At 41.4% G+C, this 24,043-nt stretch overlaps 2 protein-coding genes across 2 annotated transcripts in view; one reads left to right on the forward strand and one right to left on the reverse strand.

Annotated features, from left to right (window-relative positions):
• Positions 1 to 22,188, reverse strand: part of CA12 (carbonic anhydrase 12) — a 227,137-nt gene extending 204,949 nt beyond the window's left edge. Inside the window, exon 1 of the mRNA XM_027851576.1 lies at positions 22,158 to 22,188. The gene's annotated coding sequence lies outside the window, so the exon portion shown is untranslated. The remainder of the gene's footprint in view (positions 1 to 22,157) is intronic.
• The window catches only part of USP3 (ubiquitin specific peptidase 3), a 102,228-nt gene continuing 100,262 nt past the window's right edge, over positions 22,078 to 24,043 (forward strand). Inside the window, exon 1 of the mRNA XM_027851567.1 lies at positions 22,078 to 22,233. Coding sequence (XP_027707368.1) covers positions 22,143 to 22,233 — 91 coding nt within the window. The 5' untranslated portion in view covers positions 22,078 to 22,142. The remainder of the gene's footprint in view (positions 22,234 to 24,043) is intronic.

A 24,043-nucleotide genomic window follows, 5' to 3' on the forward strand; every position in this document is an offset into this window, starting at 1 on the left:
TCATTGAGTGGGGGATGGAGCATAATCTGGGAAAAAACCTATGATACATGAATAAAAAACAGTTAAACATTTTTTTATAAATGTAAGTATTGGGTGGGTGGGTGGATGGGGAGTAAGGATGAAGGTCAGTCATGTACCGAGAGCAAGGGATAAATGTCAGACAGTCTTGTGTCCAACACTGTTATCTATAAGATGTCAAGGGTTCTAGAGGAAAATTCCCAGCATGTTGGGTGGCCCCTTTATAGAGGATATATGGGAAGACATGGATTAGAATTGCACAGAAGGCATGAGATTTGTTATCATAGTTTTTGTTTTTCTTTTAAGCTGGTGGGGTGGAGGGGAGGGAGAGAAAATAAATTCTTATAAATTGAAAAATAAAATAAGAAAGTGCAGATTAGTTATGATCTGTACTATACTGGAAGGAGTATCCAAATTGAGATCACCAATCCATCAAAATATTGAAATATTGCGGATATAGTACCTTTTTGGATCCTGTGGGTGAAACTAAGGGGCATAATATACTGTTCTTGCCTTCCTGAAACATAATTAAGCTAGCATCTAGACTGTCACCTCTTAATATCTCAGTTTCAGGAGATGGTACAGTGTCTTGGGGTTGGGGGGAAAGGGAAAGGTGGTGTATTAGTCTCATACCCTGGAGTCTGCTACTGTAATTTTAAGGAAATCAGTTGAGATCTGACTCCTCCTAGTCCTGGCTCTGCTTGCTGTTAACAGTATCACCTCAGGTAAGTCAGTTCATCTTTCTGCGTCTCCGTTTCTATACCTATCAAATGAAGTTAATAATACCTGCCCCTATTAGCTCTTCGGGTTGTTGTGAGGATCAAACGAAATGAGGCATGTGGTCAAACTCTAAAAAAAAAAAAAAAAAAAAGTACTACTGATACATAAAACATTAGTATTAGCAATTTTATTTTTATTAAGGATGGTGGAGTCTCAGTTACCTATCTTTGCTGGCATTATTTCATTTCCTCTACAAAAATCTAGTTTTAGGAGCTGGTGAGGGAACTATCAAATGTACTATGACTTTCAGAGAAAAGAAATGTACATCACTACTTTCCTTAGAGAGGCAGGGGCTATGGGTGTGGTCACGCAGACTCTCAGACGAAGTCACTATGTCAATTGGTTTTCCTTAAATGTTTTCCTTCTTTTTTGTTATAAGAGAAAGAATCCAGGTGAGTGACTAAATATACATCTGGAAATGACTCATGTAAAAAACAAAAGGCATCAATAAAAACCTTTTTTTTCAAAAGTTAATTTTAAAAAATTTAGGCTGAACTAAACCTGTTCTTGCATCTTATTTTCCCATATCCAATGCTTGCCTGTCCTCTCCTAACACATCATAAACCAAGCAAGAAAAAGGAAAAGTGACAAGTCTGAAAATTCATTTTTGATTAAGCAAGGTTATTTCCACCAAATTGGGAAGGCCACTTACTCTGTGCACGTGCTCAAAATGCCAGGCCACTATAACAAAATTAAATGAGAGGCTACATAGTTTAACAAAAAGAACCCTGGACTGGGAGGAGATCTGAATCGAAGGTCTCCTCTTTCACTGATTAGCTGCAGGACTGTGACAAATCAACTCATCAACTAGGTTAGACGAAGGGTTCTTAACCTTTTTTTGTCTCATGGACCTCTCTGACAGTCTGTTGGCAGTATCAGAATAATGGTTTTAAACAACGAAAGGAAATGCTATATTTCAGTTAGGGATTAGTGAAAATAAAAATGGAATTTTTTTCCCATGTAAGTTCATGACCCTCTGAAATCTGTCTACAGACCCCAGGTGAAGAACTTTTGCAAGTCTGAAGGCAGTTTCAAGAAGAGATCTCCAGATATATCAGTGACATGACCATACGGCCTTTCTAGGTCACTACCTGGAAAGACAACATAGGTTTGACCGGCTGTGTATGGTGTAGTGATTGCCATGCTGGATAAGGAGTTGAGGAGACCTGGCTTCAAATCCTGCCTGTGATACTTTCTACCTGTGTGACCCTGGGAAAGTAATTTAATTTCTTAGAACCCTATTTTCCTCATCTTTAAAAACATGAATACTACCACCTAAAGTACTTAAGTATCTACCTCCCAGAGAGGTTGTGAGGTTTCCATGAGACAACATGTGTGAAGCTCTCTGTGATCCTTAAACTGCTGTATAAATGTCAATTGTCATTATTATCACTTTTGGTGTGTTCTAGAAATTGCCATTTTTTACTTTTACAGTCACACCCAGGCTGCTAGTACTTAAAATTAGCATCAGTCCATAGACTTGTTACCAGATTAGCATGGTCAGACCCGGGGGGAGGGAAGTAACTTAATACAATATGTATCAATACAAATTAAACATGCCCTACAAAACTTGTACTTCATCAGGCTGCTGATTCTTTCAGTGATCAGATGATCCATCCCTCTTGCCCCAGTAAGTATGAAAAGGGTTGGGAAAATGTCTTGAAAGCTAGTCAAAATAAAACAAAACCCAGAAAAAGTTGACTGTCATTGAAGGTGGTTTAAAACGTGAACTGTTTGGTATGATAATTCCCTTTCTCCTAAAGTCATTTAGGGCATGGTAAATACAGGTCAGTATTTGTTTCCATTTCCTCTGAAGGAAGGACTTGGGAAGGACTTTGTATTCCCAGTGGGTGCTCTGTGAGTTGTGGATAGGAACTGAGAATTTATCCAATGAAGATTTAAGAACCTCTGCAGAAATAGTGATAGGAGAAGAAATGCTATGCTACAAAATCATGAAATCAGAGGCGGAGAGATGCTTTAGAGATCATTTAAACTTTTTTGTGTCCTAGACCCCTTTGGCAGTCTGGTGAAGTCCATGGACCCCTTCTCAATAATATTTTTAGATAAGTAAACGGAATGTTAAATTTCAATCAGAAGATAGTGGACTATAAAGATGGAATTATTTTCCTATCCTAGTTCATGGATCCCCTGAAATCTATCCATGGATACCCTGGTGGTCTGTGAACCTCAGGTTAAGAATCTCTGATATAGGAAAAAAAAAACTTCCTCATTTTACATATCAGAAAACTGAGGTTTGGAGAAAAGTGTCTCAGGTGCTCAATAAATAATTGCTGAATGAACAGATGGATGGATGGGTGGATGAATACCAATTCTAAGGGTTTAGGAGACCTTAAACACACAGAGATACCATGGCAGTTCCCTTGTCCTAAAGGCCTACTCTTTATCTGTCACACCAGGTTATCTTTCCTGAGTTATTTGCATACATTTCAACTTTCACCTTCATTTGGCTCCCCATTTTGATAACCTATCATTAATTCATGGGTCTTCATCCTCCTCTGCTCATTGGTGAAGATCTTTATTTCTCTGCCCCACTCTAGTTTTCACCACAATTGGTACTGCCTCTCAACTCCTGAGTTGCGCAAATTTTTTCCCGAAAAATTCCTCTTAGGAGAAGATCTAGCCCTGGCTATATGCTGGAATGCATCACCATCAGACATGAGAGCCAGTACAGTGCCATGGAAAGAGTGCATTTGGAGTCAGAAGACCTAAGTTCAAATCTGAGCTCTGCCATTTATTTATGTGTGACCTAGGACAAGTCACCTTTCTTCTCTGGCCTCACTTTCCTCATCTGTAAAATGAGAATGGGTTAGACTACATGATATTTAAAGTATCACCCAGTCCCAACTCTACAAATGATCTTACACCATTATATCTGACGAGGAGATTGTTAGGGCTTCTTTCTTCTATATCTGGCCTTCTAGGACTTCTCATCTCACTCTACTCTCCTGTATTTAAAGAGACACTAATGCTTTCAAGGAGAGGGCAAGGTAATGATAGTGGAGAGTTAGGGAAATGCCTGCTTTGCTTTAATAAAGGAGGCTGATTAAGCCAAAACCCTAGCATCCTGGAGTGTAAAATTCTAGATATACTTCTACTAGACACTCAAACAAGAAATGAGAAATTACATTCTAAGAGTTAGGAACACAGTCTCATGAGCTAACTTAAGTCTTGTCTAGACAGAATTTATGGTGCAGCTAGGTGGCACAGTGGATAGAATGCCAGGGCTGGAATCAGGAAGACTCATCTTCCTGAGTTCAAATCTGACATCAGATACTTATTAACTGTGTGACCCTGGGCAAGTCATTTAACCCTGTTTTCTCAGTTTCTTCATCTTTAAAATAAACTAGAGAAGGAAATGGCAAACCACTCCAGTATCTTTGCCAAAAAAACCCCAAATGAGTTCACAAAGAGTTGTACATGACTGAAACAACTGAACAACAACAAAGATAGAATTTATAGATTTAATGAGGAATGGATTTTTTTATTCAACCAAGTTTCAACTCTTGTATCAAACTTTCTATGGAACATAAGGGAGGCAGTGTGGTATTGTGGCCAGAGAACAGGTTTGTGAGTAAAAAGGCTTGGGTTCAAATCTTAGCCTTGCCACTGGCTGACTTTATGACTGGGCAAATCAATTCACTTCTCTGGGGATATTTGAGTAGTTCACAGAAGATTCTTTCTTTTAATTCAATCAATCAACAAGCATTTATAAGACTCTAAATTCCTTGTCTTCATCTAACCTTTATATTGCTCCCAGCTTATCACACTTAATAAATGTTTGTTGTATTGGAGTGAGTACATAGAATTAGGACCAAGGGAGTTGCCAGTAGGGAAAGGTCTACCTGAGCCAACATCTTTCCCATCCTCTAAGAAAAACTCACTGTTTATATTTCATTCCAAAATTCCATAGTGCACGCTCCCCTTTGCATTGTGGTACATGACATTAACAGTGGCTTGAGGACCACATTTGGAATCAGAGGACCTGTGTTCAAATTCTGACTCTGTCATTATATTGTATGACATTGGGCAAGTTTTTTAACTTCTGTGCCTCTGTTTCCTCCTCTCTAACATGAGAGGTTTGTGTTAGATGGCTTCTAAGGGCAATTCCAGTTCTAAATCTATATCCTATGACATTTGACACTTTGGCCTATGACTGGCACTGGAATCAGTACCCAACGTGCCCACCTTCATATACCTTCTACATCTATGTCTATACTGTCTCCTCATAAATGATGTTTGAATAATAACACTGAGGCACTAAATGAACTTCAATCATCAAATAATGATTCATACAGTCAAGATCTCATTGAATAGTAATAAGATATACAGGAAATGAGGTATAGAAATCTATCCTGCCCTACAGGAAAATTGAAGGGGAAAGGTATAAGAGAAGGGGGGGTGAGAGATAGAAGGGAAGGCAGATTAAGGGAAGGGATATTCAGAATGCATGCCATCTTGGGGTGGGGGAGGGATGAGATAGGGAGAAAATTTGGAACTCAAAATCTTGTGGAAGTGAATGTTGATAACTAAAAATAAATAAATTAATTTAAAATAAATAAATAAAGATCTCATTGAATGACAGAACTGGACTTTAGATATCATACAATCCAACCTTTATTTTACAAAAATGGTAATTCAGGTCCAGAAAGGATGACTTGCCTAAGGTGACATAGTGAATGAATTCCAGGACTAAAACCTAAATTTCCTTGAAGGAAAGTAAGTAGACTCATATTTTAGAAAGATTTTTTTTAAACAAAGGTCAAAACAAGAGGATTTGTTTTTGTAACCCAGAGTTAAAAAAAGCTTTGTACCCCCTTCCCAATCAACTTTCCCATCTATCACAGTAAAAGCTCTTTATAAACATGAGCTATTATGATGATGAGTACAAACGCTGTTAATCCACATTTTGCTGTATATACAGTAAGGTGAACTAACAGCTAATAAAGTGCTTGCCTAAATAAAGAAGATTCATTTATAATTAACATACTGCTTGATAATACAGGAACAGATGCTGCTAAGGTCCTAGAAAAGAGTTGATTCTCTTAAATGAATGGCTAAATACTCCTTCTGCGATTTTGTTTACATTATCAGTTTGCTTACCACATTCTTTTTTAGGAGTTGGTGCAAAAGCAAACTTCAGTCTAGCCCATATCTGAATTCTATGGAATTCTGAATTCGTGGAATACAAAGTCAAGGAGTCTTCACCGTTGAATAAATCAGGTAGCTAGTTCTGCCCTCTAATGGTCAGCATCAGGAACCACTAGTTAATCGGAGAATGGAGTAAACTAGACCAGGAACACAAAGTTAAAGCTGAGAAGGACCTTCAAAGCCATTTAGCCCAATGGTCTCATTTTACTGGCTTGATGTCTGAGAGCAGGATAAAGACTAGAAGAACCCAGGTTTCCTGACTGCTAATGTAGTGCTCATTCCACTGAATTCCCAACACTGTTAATACTACAGAGAAGATTAGGTTGTGCATATTGGGAGACTCTTAATCTAACAGGGATCAACATAGATGTGGTTAAATGCTTCTAGCAAATGTAAATTTCCTTTGTAGAGGTTTTATTATAAGCAAACTGTAAAACATTCTCCATTTTAAACTTTAAAGTCTCAGCTGTTTGGCTCTAAAGGCAGATGGATGTTTTGATGTTGTTTTTTATGTCTTTTCCTGCTATTGTTCTTTAGGTGACAATGGTATTAAATTGCATTTTTTTTCTGCTACTTACAGTTTCAACTAGCCTCATTAGAATTTTCTTGATGACTTAATTGCAACACATGTTTGCAATTATCCCTCTGATTCCACAAATACATTGATTATTAGTGTTGATGGCTTTAAAAATTATAATCACAACATGCTAATTTCCCTTCTTCTTTTCCCTTAAAAGGTGGAGTGGGTTGGGCCGGATAAATGCAGGTGCCTTGATAGTTTAGATTCTATATTGGAGAAATGAGACACTAATACAGGGGTTCTTAACCATTTTTGTATCATGGACCCCTTTGGCAATCTGGTGAAACCTATGGACTCCTCAGAATAATATTTTTAAATGCTTAAAAAATAAAATACATAAGAAAATAAAGGAACCCAATTATATTGAAATACAGTAACCAAAGTACCTTAAAAAAAAAAGTTCATGGACCCCAGGTCCACTAGTGACTCATTTCATAATTTATTTAAAAAAAAAAAGGTTTACTTAGCCATATCATAGAAAGGAAATTCAACAAGGACATAGCACTCAGCCCAAGTAGACGCTTCCCCCTGGTCTCCACGTGGAAATGTATACGGTTAGCAGGGCAGGGTGTGGTGATTCCTGAGTCATTGGGACATCTGCCAAGTCAGAAGGGCTCCAACTCCATGTGGGCCGGCCCTTTTAATGCCGGAGGTGAACAGGAAGCCACATCTTTACTGTTTGAGGACTCCAGCAGGCTAAGTCAATAGCGAGGCAGGTGATTTGAGCCTTAGCCTCCTGGGTCAATCAAGTTCTGGGGAGACAGCTTCCTTCAGCTACAGGAAAAGAATCAAACTAAGTTTGTGGGGGTGGGCTTACCTATTACACGGAGTAAACTTGTATGTCTCTGAAGGCTTGTAGGTTTAAAGGAAAAAAACCATAGAAATCTTCTGGTCCAACTTTTAAATTTTATAGATAAAGAAACTGAGGCTCAGGGAAGGAAGTTAATTCACTTGCTCTAGGTCATATTTTTAGTAGCAGATTGGGGTTTTCAACCCTAGCTTTGCTGACACCCAAACCTGAGTTCATTCAGTTATACCATGCTGCGTCTATAAGTAGAAAACAGTTTTACCTCTTTATGTATAAATTTAGCACTATGCTTCCCCTCGACACAGGCAAGATCAGTGCTTCATGTGCCTCTTCCGTGGTAGGGCCAGATAATTTACTTGTGGTGCATTAGCTGTTAAAATCACCAGGTGGCCTTTCAAGTTTGAGCTATTCTGAATAGTTCACTCCCACATAGTGCAAGGTCTAGTCTTGGGAATTTGCTCACAATCATCTGAGTATTCTTAGAAAACAATTCTGTAGTTGCTTTCTTGGGTTTCTGCCTGGGATTTTTATCTAAGGGTGTGATTTAATACCATTATGATTCATAACTAGTTAGGCCCAACCCCCCCATTCTTGCAAGTTTTTAATATCTTTCCCAACCTTGCAAAAGGATCATTCATTTACATGAGTTAAGTGGCCTTTTTACTACAGGAGAAAGAAATTTAACAATGTCAGTTTTAAAACTCCAGAGTGGCAGATTGGTCTGAAATCTCAACTTCACCCACCCAGTCTTCTGAGTGTTTCCCAGGCATGCCCAAAACATGTATTAGAAGGGGATTCCTACTCCTACTCCCAACCAGGTGGATTCTATCTTTCTCTGCTTACTACCTTAGTCTCCCACCATGTGAGAAGATTATAACAACTATCAATCACTTGTTACATTTATGGGCTCTTCAGTGACTTTTAGTTGGCAGCTAGATAAATCTCTACTAGATACTTCACAGCCTGGTCATTGCAAGGCCAATGGACAGGTGCTGTTTCAACATCTCCTCCAGAGTGTTTTTCAGCCATCCTTTGACATATTCTGGTGTCTTCTCCAAAAAGTATCATGGCTCACTTTGCAAATGTGCCCCTCATAGAATAACCTCCCTAAGCAGAAGTGTGGTGGGGCACACCCCTAAACAGAGATTGCTAAATATTCAGTATGGGCATTTACACCTCTGAAATTGGCAATTTCAACAAATCAGGGCTTGATTTATTGTTTTGTTTAATTATTTGTTTCATTGGTTGTCTAGACTTAAGAATGTGTTAATAATGCAGAATACATACTTTTTTTTTTCCTGGACAGGGCAGTTGTGAAACATTACCTAGCACACCCCTGCATTGCTCTATAAACTTTATTTGAGCTCTGCAGGGGTGCAATAGGAGGCTCAGAGAAGGAAGTCATCATCAGAAAGAAGACCTGGTGACTGGAGGCTAACAGCAACAACAATAATAACTGACATTTATATAGTGATTTAAGGTGTGCAAAATGCTTTACATCCTTTATCTTATTTGGGCCTTATAACACTCCTGGACCTAAAGCAAAATGCTTTTATGTTAACCACCCCAGGCAATTCACCTACACACTTCCCAGTTTTCTCTGGCTATTAATGAAATGCAGAAGGGGAATTCCCCTCCCCCAAAATAGAGACCACATTTGAAATATTGTAGAATCTGGGAAGTTCTGGAAATTCTTCTTAGTTCAGTATATTTGGGGAATGGAGTTTTCTGGCTAACCTGAATCCACCCTATGTGGATTATTGATTTTCTCAGAATTAGAGCACAGCAAAGTATCTTTTTATGAAATTGGTGTTAGGAAACACAAAATAAGGATCTGAGAGTCTTGAGAAAGTAAGAAAAAAAGGGGAAGAGAGGAAAGGAGTTGAGTTAGATTGATGGGGTTAAAGGGGAAAAGAAGCGAAACTGGGCTCAGCCAAGAAAAGAAAGCCTTCTCAGGGCATAGACTTTAGTCAGTCCCTTCTGCCTCCTTCCCTTATCCCCACTGCACTCAACCTAATAAAACCCAACCTATTTTTACCCATAAAGGTGTCCGTTGCCATTTAAGAAGCCCTTTCGCCCTAACTGGTCTTCCTTGATGGTGCCTCAAATATCAAAATTAGAAACAGAACCCTTAAAGGGGAATTCAAGACAGAAGCAAGAGCAGGTATAAAATGCCTCCATACTAAAAGTGTGTTTTATCAAGGAATGTTAACATCAGTCCCTTAACCAACAAGTGTGAATGACTGATATCAGGGTCTTTCTTGTTTTGATAAGGCAGGGCCAGATTTAGGGAAAAGTCAGCCAACTCAAAGGAGAAAAGTTTACAGAACAGGGAAACTGGGAAGAGTCAGAGAGAAACTTTCTGATTTCACAATCTTGCCTAGGGCTGGCCCTATTTGCCCATAGTCCTGCCCCAACAAAGACTAGCTGTGCACAGAGGTATTTTTGTCATGTACGGCCGGCCCACTAGAACATCTAGTGGGAACACTGCCACAGAAACCTGACTCAGAAGGCCCCTGTTTCCTTGAAAAGGAGGTTTGTTCCCAAAGGATTTGTTAATGGAGGTATCTAGCTACCAGAAAAAAATAACCTTAACATGAGAAAGAGTAACTATGATGGAAAGGAAGGCTCTTTGTATAGTTTGGGAGAGTCATTGTATTGGGGTTATAGGTATTAGGATTATAAACCTTAATGGGGGAAGGGAAGGTCAGAGAGGTCCAGATCTAGGATTTCTTTAATGTAGGAAGCTTTCTCTACTTATGCTGATTAGCAACTCACCCAAAAACTTACAGACAGATGCCTAGGGTATGGAGAGATGATGTGATTTGCCTATGGTCACTCAGCTATCATGTGACAGAGGCAGGACTTGAATCCAGGTCTTTTAGAAAGATCTTTGATCTGTAGTTGGAAGGGATCTCAGAGACCATCCAGTCTAACCATTAAAATTTTTTTTCCAATTACATGTAAAGACAATTTTTAACATTCATTTTTTAAACATTTAAATTCCAAATTCTCTCCTTCCTCTCTCTCCTCCTTGAGATGGTAAGCAATTTGATACAGGTTATCTATGTGCAATCATCCAAAACACATTTCCATATTAGTTATGTTGCAAAAGACAATACACAAAAAACCCCAAGAAAAATAAAGGAAGTTTAAAAGTATGCTTCAATCTACATTCAGATTCCGTAAGTTCTTTCTCTGGAGGTGGATAGCATTTTTCATCATAGGTCCATCAGAACTATCTTGGATTGCTGAGAATAGCTAAGTCATTCACAGCTGATCATTGTACAATATTGTTGTTACTATGTACAATGTTCTCCTGGTTCTGCTCACTTCACTTTGTATCAGTTCATATAAATTTTCCAAGGTTTTTCTGAAACCATCCTGCTTGTCATTTCGTATAGCACAACAGTATTCCATCACAATCATATTCCACAACTTGTTCAGCCATTCCCTAATTGAAAAGCATCACCTCAATTTCCAATTTTTTCCACCATAAAAAGAGCTGCTATAAATATTTTTGTACATAGAGGTCCTTTTTCCTTTTTTTAAGTCTCTTTGGGATATGGTCCTTGTAGTGGTATTGCTGGGTCACAGGATGTGTGTGAGTATGTGTGTGTGTGTGTGTGTGTGTGTGTGTGTGTATGTTACAGTTTAGTCATAGTTCCAAATTTCTCTCCAGAATGGTTGTATCAGCTCACAACTCTACCAACAGTGCATTAGTGTCCCACTTTTCCCACATTTCCTCCAACATTTGTCATTCTCCTTTTCTATCACATTAGCCAATCTGATGGGTGTGAGGTGGTACCCCAGAATTGTTTTAATTTGCATTTCTCTAATCAATAATGATTTAGAGCATTTTTTCACATGACTATAGATAGCTTTGATTTCTTCTTTTGAAAATTGCCTGTTCATATCCTCTGACAATCATTTACCAATTGGGGAATAACTTGCAGTCTTACAAATTTGACTCAGTTCTTTTAGTTTAGCCATTTTATACATGAAGAAACTGAGGCCCTAGAAGGTTAAGTGTTTTGTAGTAAGAACCAGAGGCAGAATGTCTTTCTCCCTCCAAGGTGGGTTCTCTATCCTGTGCTACCCTTTAGACTTTAATTATACGTGATATTTTTTTTATCTCCTCCCCCACTTTGGGGAGAGTGAAGGAAGCTATCTAGATAGCTTATCTGATGATCCAGATAGCCCAAACCTGCCAAACATACTCTTTGTGCTAGAGGCTTTCACTTGATATGAAGGGCCCTAGCACCCTGTAAGGGATTTCTCATCTAATTATCCCTATCTAGAAAATCTGAGAACTTCAGTAAATTATCTTAACCAGTGTGTTGTCATTAGCTCCACTCGCAAGCCTACATGCACAAAATTCAAGAAGGAAGATGATTTATTTTACAGGCCAAAGAAATAAATAAAAGTCCTAACAGAAATCATGAAAAACATTGTGACCTGTCCAAGAACAACTCTTCCTCAGATACCTATATAGCTTCAGTCATTTATAATCCTGCATTAAGTAGGGCTCCCAGCAGTTGGTGCCTTTTGTGTCACCTGCGGCTTCCAGTCGGGTGATGATTGCTCCCCCTGGAGTTCCCTGCCATCTGTGGGTCATCTTCCAGTTGATGCCTGCCAGTCATGTAACTCCTATGGATAGAACTCTGCCTGCAGTTTCCCACAGCTCCCAGGTGATGTGGCTATCCCTGTGTCTGGTGAAAAAGTTTCTCTTCTGACATGAGGCCTGTCATATCAGGGCAGAGATGGGTAGTTCAATTTCCCTGTGTTGCCTCCACTCTGAAGCCTCCCCTTTATAATACAACTTATGGCCTCACATAAAAGTTTGCCCAAGATCCAGGGACAAAAATCTATTTCTCTCATCTTCAGAAAGATCATTGTTAAAGACACTAAGTAGGGTCAGGGTAAATCCGTAGTCTGGTGTTATCTGTTCTATGACATCCAGGTGGTATATTTCTCATCTATTGGCACTTCCCATAGATCCAAAAGCTTGGCAAAACACCCCAGTTTTCTAAAAAAATCTCTCTTGGGCCTCACACGTCCCTCCAGGGCAGAGATTTTTAACATGCGGTCCATGGAACCCCAAGGGACTTGAATGGGAAAAAAAAAATTACATCTTTATTTAGCCTCTAAGTGAAGTTTAGTATTCACTTTAATTATGATGGTTTAATTTTTTTAAAAAACCCACCATTCTGAGGAGGGGTCCAGAGGCTTTACCAGACTGCCAAACAGGTCTATGACACCTAAAAAATTAAGAATCCTTGCCCTAGGGCCAAATTGCAGTTTATTTATATGCATATAGTCAGGCTTTCCAATAGCTTAAGGATGAGCCTGGGATTGTAAAATCAACCAGTGAGCTAAAATTTGGTTAAGCTCAATTAGGTTCCAGGTATAAAATCATGACAGGTCATACTAAGCCTGGGGAACTATAGTTTGAAAGAATGGTTTAGAAGTTGATTCAATATTCAATTCAATTTAATAAACATTTATTAAGTGCCCATTATGTGCCAGGCACTGTGCTAAGTGCAGGAGATACAAAAAGAGGCAAAAGACAGTCCCTGCCCTTAAGGAGCTGAGCTTACATTCTAATGGGAGAAACAACATGCAAACAAATATACACAATGCAAGCTATATACAAGATAAGTATGAAATAATTAACAGGGGTAAGGCATGTTAATTAAGAGAGGTTGGGTAAGGCTTCCTCTAAAAGGTAGGATTTTAATTGGGATATAAAGGAAACTAAGGAGGTCAGTAGTCAGAGTTGACACCATGCAGTTTTGGGATTGAGTGGTTTCTTGTAACTTTAACTTTTATTTAGTATAGGGATAAGGACAGAACATTGCACTATGATTTCATTGGTATGGGGATCTCCCAGGTAAGAAAACTCTACCAATGCAGGTCAGCACCTTCTCTGCAACCTATCGCCTTAGAGAGTTACCTAGAGCACTAAAGGATTAAGGGACTTGCCCAGGATCACACAGTTCATTTGTGTCAGAGGTAGGGCTTGAACCTAGGTCTTCCTGGCCAGCTCTCTATCTACTCTAACATGCTGCTTTTTTAATACTAATTGATTATTTCTGAATTTTTATATTCTTTTTCCCTTGTAAATTATCCTTCTTTCTCTCTACAATCTTTCTTCTTCCTCCAACCTAACACAGTAGGTTATTCTCAATAGTTCTCTACAGAAGTCCAGAGGACAGACCCTAATTTGTGGACAGGGTGCCAAACTGCATTGGTGAAGGAAGTTTCTTCATTCAGGGAATTTCCTATCTCAATGAAATTACAAGTCTAGTCTCTATCTCTAAATAAACCTTAGAAAATGAACTTTTGGAGGTCTAGGGTAAGTAGAGACAGGGATAAAGAGGAAGGAAGAACTTGTTCATTTGGTGAAGGTTGCTACTGCAGTAGAAAGGAGGAAGGATGGGCAGGGGTTGAGTGCTACAACTCTGAGCCTGGGGAATCAACTGGCTCAGAGGCCAAGACCGTCCAGAGGGCTCCCCAGGTTCTAAGTTCTGAAGGGACTCCCGTCTCCTCTTGTTGCTGCTACTTCCATAACCTCTTCTCCTTTTAAACACTATTTTATTTTTTCTAATTACATGTAAAGACAATTTTTAACATTCATTTTTTATATAAAATTTTGAGTTTCAAATTTTCTCCCTCCCTTCCCTCCCCCGCAAACAGTAAGCAATTTGATATAGGTTATATATGTGCAATCATGTAAAACCTATTTCCATATTAGTCATATTGCCATAACTTCTTACTCAAGCTAGTGTCTGATTCTTCAACATACCCTGAACTCTATGGAGTTGAGTCATGAGGGAAATTTAGAAAACAGTGAGAGGTGAAAGCCCTGGGAATAAAAGTAAAGGTTCCCTGGCCTAGTACTAATTGGAGGAGCCTAGATTGGCCCATGACCAGATCCTTCATAGCACTCAGAAAGGAGGCTAACATTCACACTGCAGAGGCTTTGCATAAGCCTAACAATGGAGAAAGCTGGGACTTGAAGGCAATTCTTCTGATTGTCCCATAGATGAGGTTGATAGTCTCAGGCCTATCTGGGAACTCAGGAGACCTAGGTTCTAGTTTTAGCTGCCCCACTACTTACTCAGTAAACTTAGAGATGTCAGACTCAAAGAATAATATGTCTTTGAAAAAAAAAAGAATGATAATTCTTTGGTGCTGGAAGAGACCTAGGAAGTCATCTCATTCAAACCCCTATTGTTAGAGATGGGAGATAGCATAGTACAGAGGAAAGATCATGGAATTTGGAGTTAGAGGACCTGGGTTTGAATCCTAGTTTGGTTGTTTGGTAAATTGTATGACCTGGACAAGTCATTTAATCTTTGGGCCTCAGTTTCCTCATATGTTAAATGAAATGTTTGGAATTAGAGGAGCTTAGTTCAAATTTTGGATCTGTCACATTACCTGTGCAATCTTAGCCAAGTCACTTAGCCTTTTTTGGACCTCAGTTTCCTCATCCGTAAAATGAGGATCTAGATGACCTCTAAGGTCTCTCCCAACTCTAATCTATGATGAATGAATAAAATAAATTAAAAAAGCATTTATTAAGTGTTTACTATGTGCCAAGCATGATGCTAGGTTCTGAGGGTAAAATACAAGAGCAAAGAGTCCTTGCCCTCAAGGCCCTTACATTTTAATAAAGGGAGATAACATATACAAAGGAGGGGTGGCCACAGAGGGGTATTTTGATTTGGGAAGTTACAGAGATATTGTGTGGAGTTATAAGTGATTAGAATGACATCCTTTGAATGAGCAATGACAGAATATATTTGACTATAGTTCCAGAACTGGAAGTGGGGTAAAGGTGTTACTTTAGAATACCAGCAAGGCAGTTAGTGAGAAGATGACTAGTGAGTAGAAAATAACATCAAGTATGCTTGTTTGTTGTTGTTTCGTTGTTTTCAGTTGTGTTTGACCCTTCATGACCCCATTTGGGGTTTTCTTGGCAAAGATACTTAAGTGGTTTGCCATTTCCTTCTTCAGTTCATTTGACAGATGAGGAAACTGAGGCAAACAAGGTTAAGTGACTTGCCCAAGGTCACACAGCTAGTAAATATCTGAGATCAGATTTAAACTCAGGTCTTCCTGATTCTAGGCCACCCTCTCTATCCACTGCACCACCATAACCTTTTTTTTTTTTCTTTTAAGGCAATTAGGGTTAAGTGACTTGCCCAGGGTTTGAACTCAGGTCCTCCTGACTTCAGGGCCAGCGCTCTATCCACTGCACCACCTATCTGCCTCCACCATAACCTTTAAGGGCCCTCCCAGCCCTAAATCTATACATGCCTATGAAATGGGTAAAGAGCCTGTTCAAAGTCAGAAAGCCATCAATCACTCTGGAAGCTCCCTATGAGAACAGAATTCTTGTCACTATGTAACATTGCTTCTTGTAAGTTTCCTGAGCTACTGTTTTTCAGTCAGTAAAACAGGGAAATAGTATCTGTTCTACCAACCTCATAGGATTGCTGTGAGGATCAAATGAGATAATTTAAGTGCAAGTGAACCTTAAAGAAAAACAACCTACACTAACCATAATGGAGTATTTCTTTGATAATTCAGAAGTCATTCCAAGATCATTACTAGGCCCCTGCTCTTCAGGTATCATTGGACAGCATTGTAAAAACCACCACCACCACCTGATTGGACTCTGATTGGATTCTGGATTAAAAAAGTAAAGCCATGTGAAAAGAGAGAGAGGGATTGCTCTAAGTGTAGGGTATTTTCTAGTAAATAGGCCAAGGCTCTCAGTCATCTGGGAGTTCCAAGCAAATCCCTAAAGTCATCAAGGATGTTTGGATGTAAATATTGACCACTGAAAATTGGGAATCTGGAAATAAATTTGGTTTCATCTGTTTGCAGCACTGGCTGAAGGTAGAGACCACTTAGACCAAATGTCAGGAGCACCAGAGAGTGATGTGATCAGACCTCTCCAGTGATTTATACTTACCAACCTGCTCTGTGCTTTGCTTCGATAGACATTTAATAAATGCCTCCTTGTTGTCTTCCCTGCTAGAATGTAAGTTTCTTTCTGGTAAGGATTGTTTTATTTGTTGTCTTTGTATCCCCACCCAGCACAGTGCCTGGCACAATGGAAAAGATTATTGATTGATTACTTTGTGCCAGGCATTGAATTAGGTGCCAAAACTGAATGTTGTTTTCCCAATTGGATTCTCTGTTGGGAAGAGAATTCCTCACTGTGAATGATTAAATTGGCTTGAGGCGCCAGTCCTTCTTACATGAGTTTAGGCTGCTGTAACTCAGTTTCCTCCTCAGCCTGAACAAGGTCTAACCTAGATAAATGGAGTCTTGAGGCTGCACACCTGCAAGCCAAGGAGTGCAGAGAGGAAATAGAAAACTCCAGGCCTCCCTTTTTCATCATTACCCTTCTATCCACTCCGCCCACTACACAGGGCTTACCCCAAATTCTTAAAATGCTTAAGGATAGAAAGCCCATTTTTTTTTGTTTGTTTGTTTAAAATACATATTCCTTCCCTCTCAACCGGTGCAGCCCAACCACTAAAACAAACAGACAAAGCCCAATAACCCCTGCCAATGTCTGTATCGTAGAACCATCCCTCTCTCCTCCCCCTCCACGGTTTTAAATGATAGGCTACGTGTTCCAAGACTCTTCCCCCAGGCATGATGAGTCAATCATTTCTGCTATGTAGTTTCATTATACTTAGTTTGAGGTTGACTCCTCACCACCAGAGAGCACTGCGATGTTTGCTAGCAATTCTCAGGGCCAAAGGGATTTGGACCAACAAAAACAAACTGAACGTTGGATTAAACTCTGCCGAAGAAATTACTCACTGAAAAAAGGATTTCCCAGAGTGCTCTTGCCTGGCCAGCCTCTGGTTTTACACATTTGCTCACCCATTGTTCTAATGAATTCTTCTCTTAATGCAGCCCTAAGCCTTTCTTAAGACAATGTGTAATCTATCCCTAAAGCCTTTTTTTTTTTTTTTAGGGGTGGTGGTAAGGCAGGAAAGGCACAAGATTCTCTTTTCTACCTGCTCACCTGCTTTTTAGAGGAACAACCAACCAAAAACAGATATTTAATCTATTAATATAAAGCATTGCTCTAGCATGGGGATACCAAGATGTGTAAATCCAGTTCCTGACTTCCAGGATTTTCTAACCCATTTGGTAAAACAAGACACCAAAAGGAAGTATGCTGGATCGAGAGTCTGAGGCTCTGGATTCAAATCTTGACTCTTCTATTCACTAGCAATGTGATTTAAACAAGTCCCTTCACCTCATGGGGTCTCATTTTCCTCATGTATAAAATGAAGGGGATAGACTAGCTTAGTCTTGAGGTTCATTCCGGTTTTAAATAGATGATTCTGTGAACATAAAAAAGTTAAATAACAATTCAACTGAAAAGATGTCAAAAGCAATACCCAGGATTAACTATCAAATGAATGGTGTGGAAAGTAACATTCTTTCAATGTCCTCAACAAATAGAATCCTGATATGGATAAAACACTGTGCTAAATGTTGAAGGAGATTAAAAATAATTATTAAGACACATTCCCTGTCTCCTCATGGAACTTCTACTCTTGCAGGAGAATATGTAAATGTACCTATTGCTTCCAGCTTGCCTCAGTCACTTCTGATCAGGAGTCTTGAGTGGCCTCCAGCTATTGCAGCTGGCTCACCTTCCTCATTTCTGCCACCTCCCTAGAAGTTGCTCTGTCCTCCACATGGTTCATCCTTTCAGAATTCCTACTTTCTATGTACTCACTGTGGGTCCACAGCATTATGGGAAAGTGAATCTTTCTGTAGAAGACCTGTGTCTTGGGCACCAATTTTGAAAAGGGGTATCCATAAGCTGGAGAGGATCCAGAAGAGAGGGCAAGTAGGATGGAAAGGAGGCTGAGAGTCTTACCATATGAGGACCACCTGAAGAAACTGGGGTTATTTACCTAGAAAAGGCATTGGTGGGGGATAATAGCTATCCAAGTTTCTGAAGGGCTCTTATATGGAAAGATTAGACTTGTTTTGCTTGGTCCCAGAGGGCAAAAGAAGTAATTGGTAGAAGCTGTAAAAAGGTGAGTTTTGTTTTTTCCTAACAATTAATGCTATCCAAGAGTAGGAAGGGCTAATTCTAGAAGTAGTGGGTTCCTACTCATTGGAAATCTTCAGGCAAAGACTCGATGATCCCTTGTCGAAGTACATTGTAGAATTCAAATATAGGTCAGACTTTGTGTCCTTTGAGGTCCCTTCCAACTCTGAAATTCTGTGAAATCTGTTGGGAGGGGGGACATGCAATAGGAATTCAGAGTACATGAGATCACTCTGTGAGGGAGCTTGGTTCGGGAATGCTACATTGGCAGCAAAGGCCAAATATTGTATTACTTTCTTCCTCTCTCCCTTCTCTCCTCTGTACTGGATCATTTACTTTCTGTCATTATTACTACAGAACCATGACTTCCTCTAACAAGCAGATAAAATCTGTCAAGTTATTGAGTAGACTTGGTTAAATTCGAGAACCCAAGCAACTTGGGGGGAGGGGGAGGAGAGAGGTGGCAGATAGCTGTCAGGGATATACACCACGTTCATCGGGGGTGGGAGTGAAGGATGGAAGGGGGCATAAACCAAGTCACAGTAGGGGGGGATAGAATGAAGTCACAGCTCAGAGGTCAGTAGCAGTCAGGAACAGTGGCCCCAAGGAGATTCCCAACTCTAACTCCTATACAGCCCCCTTCTAGTTAATCATTTCCTGTCCTTTCTTCCTGTTCTCCTTTTACCCAAAGGATTGCAACATCAGTCAGTAAATCAACCAAGCCAGTCCCCCACCCTCTCCCTCTTTGCTTGATCGCTCCCTCCTCCCTCTAGCTTCGTGTTGTAATCTTATTTTTACAATGAGCCATGTCTTTGAGTCAAAAAATGATAATGATATTTTTTTAAATGTACTACTTACCCAAAGCAGCTACATTTCTGGCACTGTTCGAGAAGCCCTCATGGGATTAGCTTCCTACTTTGACGGCCACTTCCAGAGGGCCCAGCCTCATCGTGCACAATGACACCCTTGCTGAATGTGACTTGGTATAGAATTTAAAGACTGCCACCGTGCAGAAAGCTTACTGGACTTGCAATCATTGTACAAAGCTTTGAATTTCTTTCCTACCACTTTTTTAATTGGTTTCTATGCCTCAAGTTTCTTTCTTTTCAATCTGTCCTTTACACAGCAGCCCATGTGGCTACTCCTAAAGCTCCATTCTAGTCATGTCACTCCCCTGTCCGATAAGTTCCACTGGCTGTTTCCACATTGTCCTGGCACTCAAATACAAACTCTTTTATTGGGCATTTAAATAAATCCTTTCCTAACCTTTCTCCAGTATGCTTTTCCAAACTTATTACTCATTGCTCTTCTTCGTGCGTTCCTTCTTGCTATTCTTCACAGAAAGTTCCTTCTCTCTATCTTTGCACAGGCTGTCCCCTCATGCCTGAAATACATTCCCTCCTTACTTCTGCCACAGAGAATTCCCAGTTACCAACAAATCTTAGCTCCAGTGCCATTTCCATCTATCAGCGTTTGGCACATAGTAAATGATTAATAAATGCTTTTTAATTGACCATTTGACCATAAGCAAGTCATTTCTCTGGGCCTTGGTTTTTTTTCGCCTACAATACACGAGTATTTATAGCTACCTAACCTACCCTTGGAAATTCTGTGAGGAAAGCATTTTGTAAAGCACAGATCCATGTAAAAATATCATCATTATTATTATTGTAACAGAAGCTACAGTCACTGGATTACCCTCATTCATACTCTTCTTAACTGCCCCTCCCTCACCAAGTCCTATTCTATCCCTTCTTTTCCACCTATCCACATTCTACCACCATCCATCAAGGCCCAAGTCATATCACCTCCGTGAAATTTATCCTGTTAACTTATAGTGAACTTACTCTCACAGTTTTGTATCTGGAAGGGCCCAGAGATGAGGAAACAAGGCCAGAAAGAGTGAGTTGTCCAAGGTCCTAGAGGTCATAAGGAGCAGAGCTGTAATTCAATCTCATCTGCTCATTTTGGTAGCTTTGCACTTGCTAGATTTTAAGGCCCTCAAGGTCAGGTATTTCCTTTTCTGTCTCTTTTACCAGGGTCTACCACAGACTTCATCAACTGTTAATATTTAAAGATAACATGAAGAGAATCATTTAATAGTGTTCTTTATTTGTATCCAAGGAGATAGCCGAATAATAGATCCTGGGATGGACAAACTTACTTCATAACCAAGACTGGTGGATTAGGTATCATGGCAAATCTGATCCAGCAGAGCCAGATAATGTGTAAGATGCCTTGTTTATCCCCTTCTCCATTTGAGGGGTCCTGAGCGTTTCTAAATGAAGTATGCCCAGATGAAACCTACCATGCTGCTTCTTCAGGATTAACTTTCTGGGTCACATATTTGCAGAAGGGTGTTGGTGTTGACACATTCAAGGATATGTTTTTCCAGTGCAGTGATGGGTTATAATGAGCAATCATCATAATATGCATCTCAATATATCATCAATGTATCACTCACTTTTATGATCAAATGCCCAAATGGTGAGATTTCCAGAAAAGGCTATGGTTCGCAAGTACCATCTTTGGCAGATGTCCTATCATCTGTGAAACAAGGAAGACGATCCCGAAGGTCCCTCCAAATCCTGATCTTCATTCAGTCACTGAACTTTGTTTAGTGCCTACTATATGCTAGGCATTGTGGGGGATGCAAAGAAGGGCATGATAGTCCCTATTCCCTGGGGGCTCACTGTCTGAAGGGGGAGACAACATGAAAGCAAATATGTACAAAAAAGATACACACAGGATGAACTGGAAAATAAATGACAAAGGGAAGGTGCTAGAACTAAGGAGGATCAGAAAAGCTTTCTGTAGAAGGTAGGATTCTAGCCTGCACTTAAAAGTAGCCAGGAGGTGGAGAGGAGGGAGAGCATTCCAGGTAGAGAGGGGCAGCCAGTGAAAATGCCAGGGAGTGTTTTGTTCAAAGAAAGGCAATGACGCCAGTGTCACTGGATCAGAGTCCAAGGTGACATATAAGGAGTAAAAAGCCTGGAAAGGTAGGAAGGGGACAAGTCATGAAGGGTTTTGAACATCAGAGGATTGATCCTAATATTGTCAAGACATGATTGTAAGGGTGGTTATGCCTTGATTCATTCATTTCCCTTGATGCAGACATCACTGCAAATTTTCAGGACTCCCAGCTTTCTGGGTAAGAGGGAGAAGCTCACGAATTAAGGGGTTACATTGTGCCCCAAGACTCCTCTGGTCCGCGTTACCTGAACTGGGGAAACCAGGGACTTCGAGGGCTAACTTTTCCGCAGCACTCTCTCAAGCCCCTCCCCCCTGCGCTCTGGCGTGCGCTGGGGGCTCACGCCAGGACAAGGGCGGAGCTGGGTGGGGTGGAGGGAGGGCGGAGCCGAGTGGATGGAGGCCCCTAGCCCGCCTCGCCGTCCGCGTCTGCCCCCGCCCCCGTGGGAGCGGCTCAGAGAACCCGGAGCTCGGAGTTTCCCGTCCTCCGGAACGGGCTGTCGGAAAGACCAGCGGGGCGCGCGGGAAAACCCGGCGCCGGATCGCACAGTTGTCTTTGACGCGGAGGGCTGTGGGACGCAACCGCCACCGCCTCCAGAGCGCCGGGCGGAGAGGGAACGGAGACCGAACCGCTGCCGCTGCCCCCCTCCCCCGCCCCCAGCCCTCCAGCTCCCGGAGCCGCCGCTTCCTCCCCCTGACCCCCTCCCCCGGCCATGGAGTGCCCTCACCTCAGCTCCAGCGTCTGCATTGTCCCGGACTCGGCCAAGTTCCCCAACGGCTCCCCGTCGTCCTGGTGCTGCAGCGGTGAGTGCCGCCCCGCCGGCCCCGGGCGGCTCGCTCTGCCTTCACCCGAGGCCGCGGCTCCGCCGGGCCTGGCCCGCGCAGGGGGTGGGGGGAAGAGGGTGCGTGGGTGCGGGGAGCCCGGCCAGGCCCAGGCTAGGGCCGAGCCTCCTTTGTTTCGTCCCGGCCCGGGGAGGAGGCGCCGGGACTCGCCTTTGGGGCGCCCCCTCGGACTGGGGAGACGACTGTCGGGGCGTGTGTGTGCGCGCGCGTATGTCTGAGACCCCCCCCCTTCTCTTTGTATCTGGGCGCCCCCCTCGCCCTGTCCTCCTTCTACAGAGTTTGTACAAAGCCCTTCCTGCGCCACCTCCCCCCCGTCCGTCAGGCTCCTCCCGCCCCCTCTGTCTCCCCGCACCCCGCTGCAGGACCACACGTGCGCCGCTTCCCGGCGTTGGTCATCCTCTCCTCGGACCCGGGGCAGGAAGAGCCAGCGCCTCGCTCCCCTTCCCCTCCCCCCAGGCCAGCTTTGTCTCGGCCCTTCTGGCGGTGGCCCCTAGGACGGTTCTTGTTGTCTGGCACATGGGGCGGGGGGGGCGCTCTCCAGTGACCCCTGTCCACCACTTCTCCACCGAGATGGACTCCTTTCACTCGCCCGTGAAGCTCAGGCATCCCGAGCCCCCTGTCCAGGGCGAGGGGGGCAGCCCAGGGAGCCTTTGAGTCATTATTCACAAAGTTCAGGGCGGTGGGGCATTGGATTCTTTATCCGAGCCACGCTTCACGAAGTTTTAAAAATAAGTAGGCTGCTTTTGAAAAAGAAAACAAAACTGCCTTTTTCTTTTCTTTTCTTGGAGGGGTGGTAAGGTCATATGTTTTATCTCTTTTTGAGGAAGGGGATCTTTACATAACGTATGGGGAACCCAAGAAGGAACACCGTGTTCTTGAATTCTTTAGTACAGGTGTTACAGAAATGCCGGAACATTTATTTCTAGGCTTTTAAAAATCGTGTAGTTTAAGAATTGGTGCCACTTGGGTCGACGGTAGTACCTCCTTATTGTCTGTACTTTGCACCATTGAAGCTGCTCTGATTACTTCCTGGTAGAGGGCACTGGTGATGCCGCTTCAGCCTTTGTGTGTCATCTTCGAGATTATCTGTTAGTTGTTTGCATTTTTAAAAAAGGACGTGAATTTAAAATAAAAAAACACTAAGTAGTGTGTTATAGGAAAGTCGTGTGTTACAGGAAAAAACTATAAGCTGAAATAATATGACTTAGTTTCTTATTTCAGACTGGAGACAGGGTAACAGGATGCAGAACCCTTTATAAAGTTTTTTTTTTCCCTTGTCAAAACACTAGATTTTTGAAATGTTGATTTGCTTTCTTTAAAAAAAAAAATTCACATCAGCACAAAGAGAAATCTATCGTAGTCTAAGGAAACCTATTATTTGACCAAAATCTGAAGTTTGTTGGAGCAGAGGTGTGCTATTATGCTTGTTTTTGTTAAACCAGATTTTTTTTCTCTGTAAAGATTGCAGGTTAGTTTATTTTACGGTTGGGTGTTGCAGTTCTTCTGCAAAAGGGAACAAATTTAAACAAGTATTTTCGATGTGTAAATTTAGCCTTAAAATCTTTGGGCTCATAGAATCTTACATTTAGAGCTAGAAGGGACTTCTGAGGTCCTTGGGTCCAGCCCTCTCATCTTACAAATGAGGAAATTGAGGCCGAGAGATGAAGTGGCTTGTTTGTCCTGTGCACACAGTGAGTTAAGTGTCTGAGGCAGAATTCAGACTTAGGTCTTCCTGACATCAAGTCCAGCACTCTCTTCACTACATGGGAAT

Source organism: Vombatus ursinus, unplaced genomic scaffold, assembly GCF_900497805.2.
Source record: "Vombatus ursinus unplaced genomic scaffold, bare-nosed wombat genome assembly UNPS02009205.1, whole genome shotgun sequence".
NCBI lineage: Eukaryota > Metazoa > Chordata > Mammalia > Diprotodontia > Vombatidae > Vombatus > Vombatus ursinus.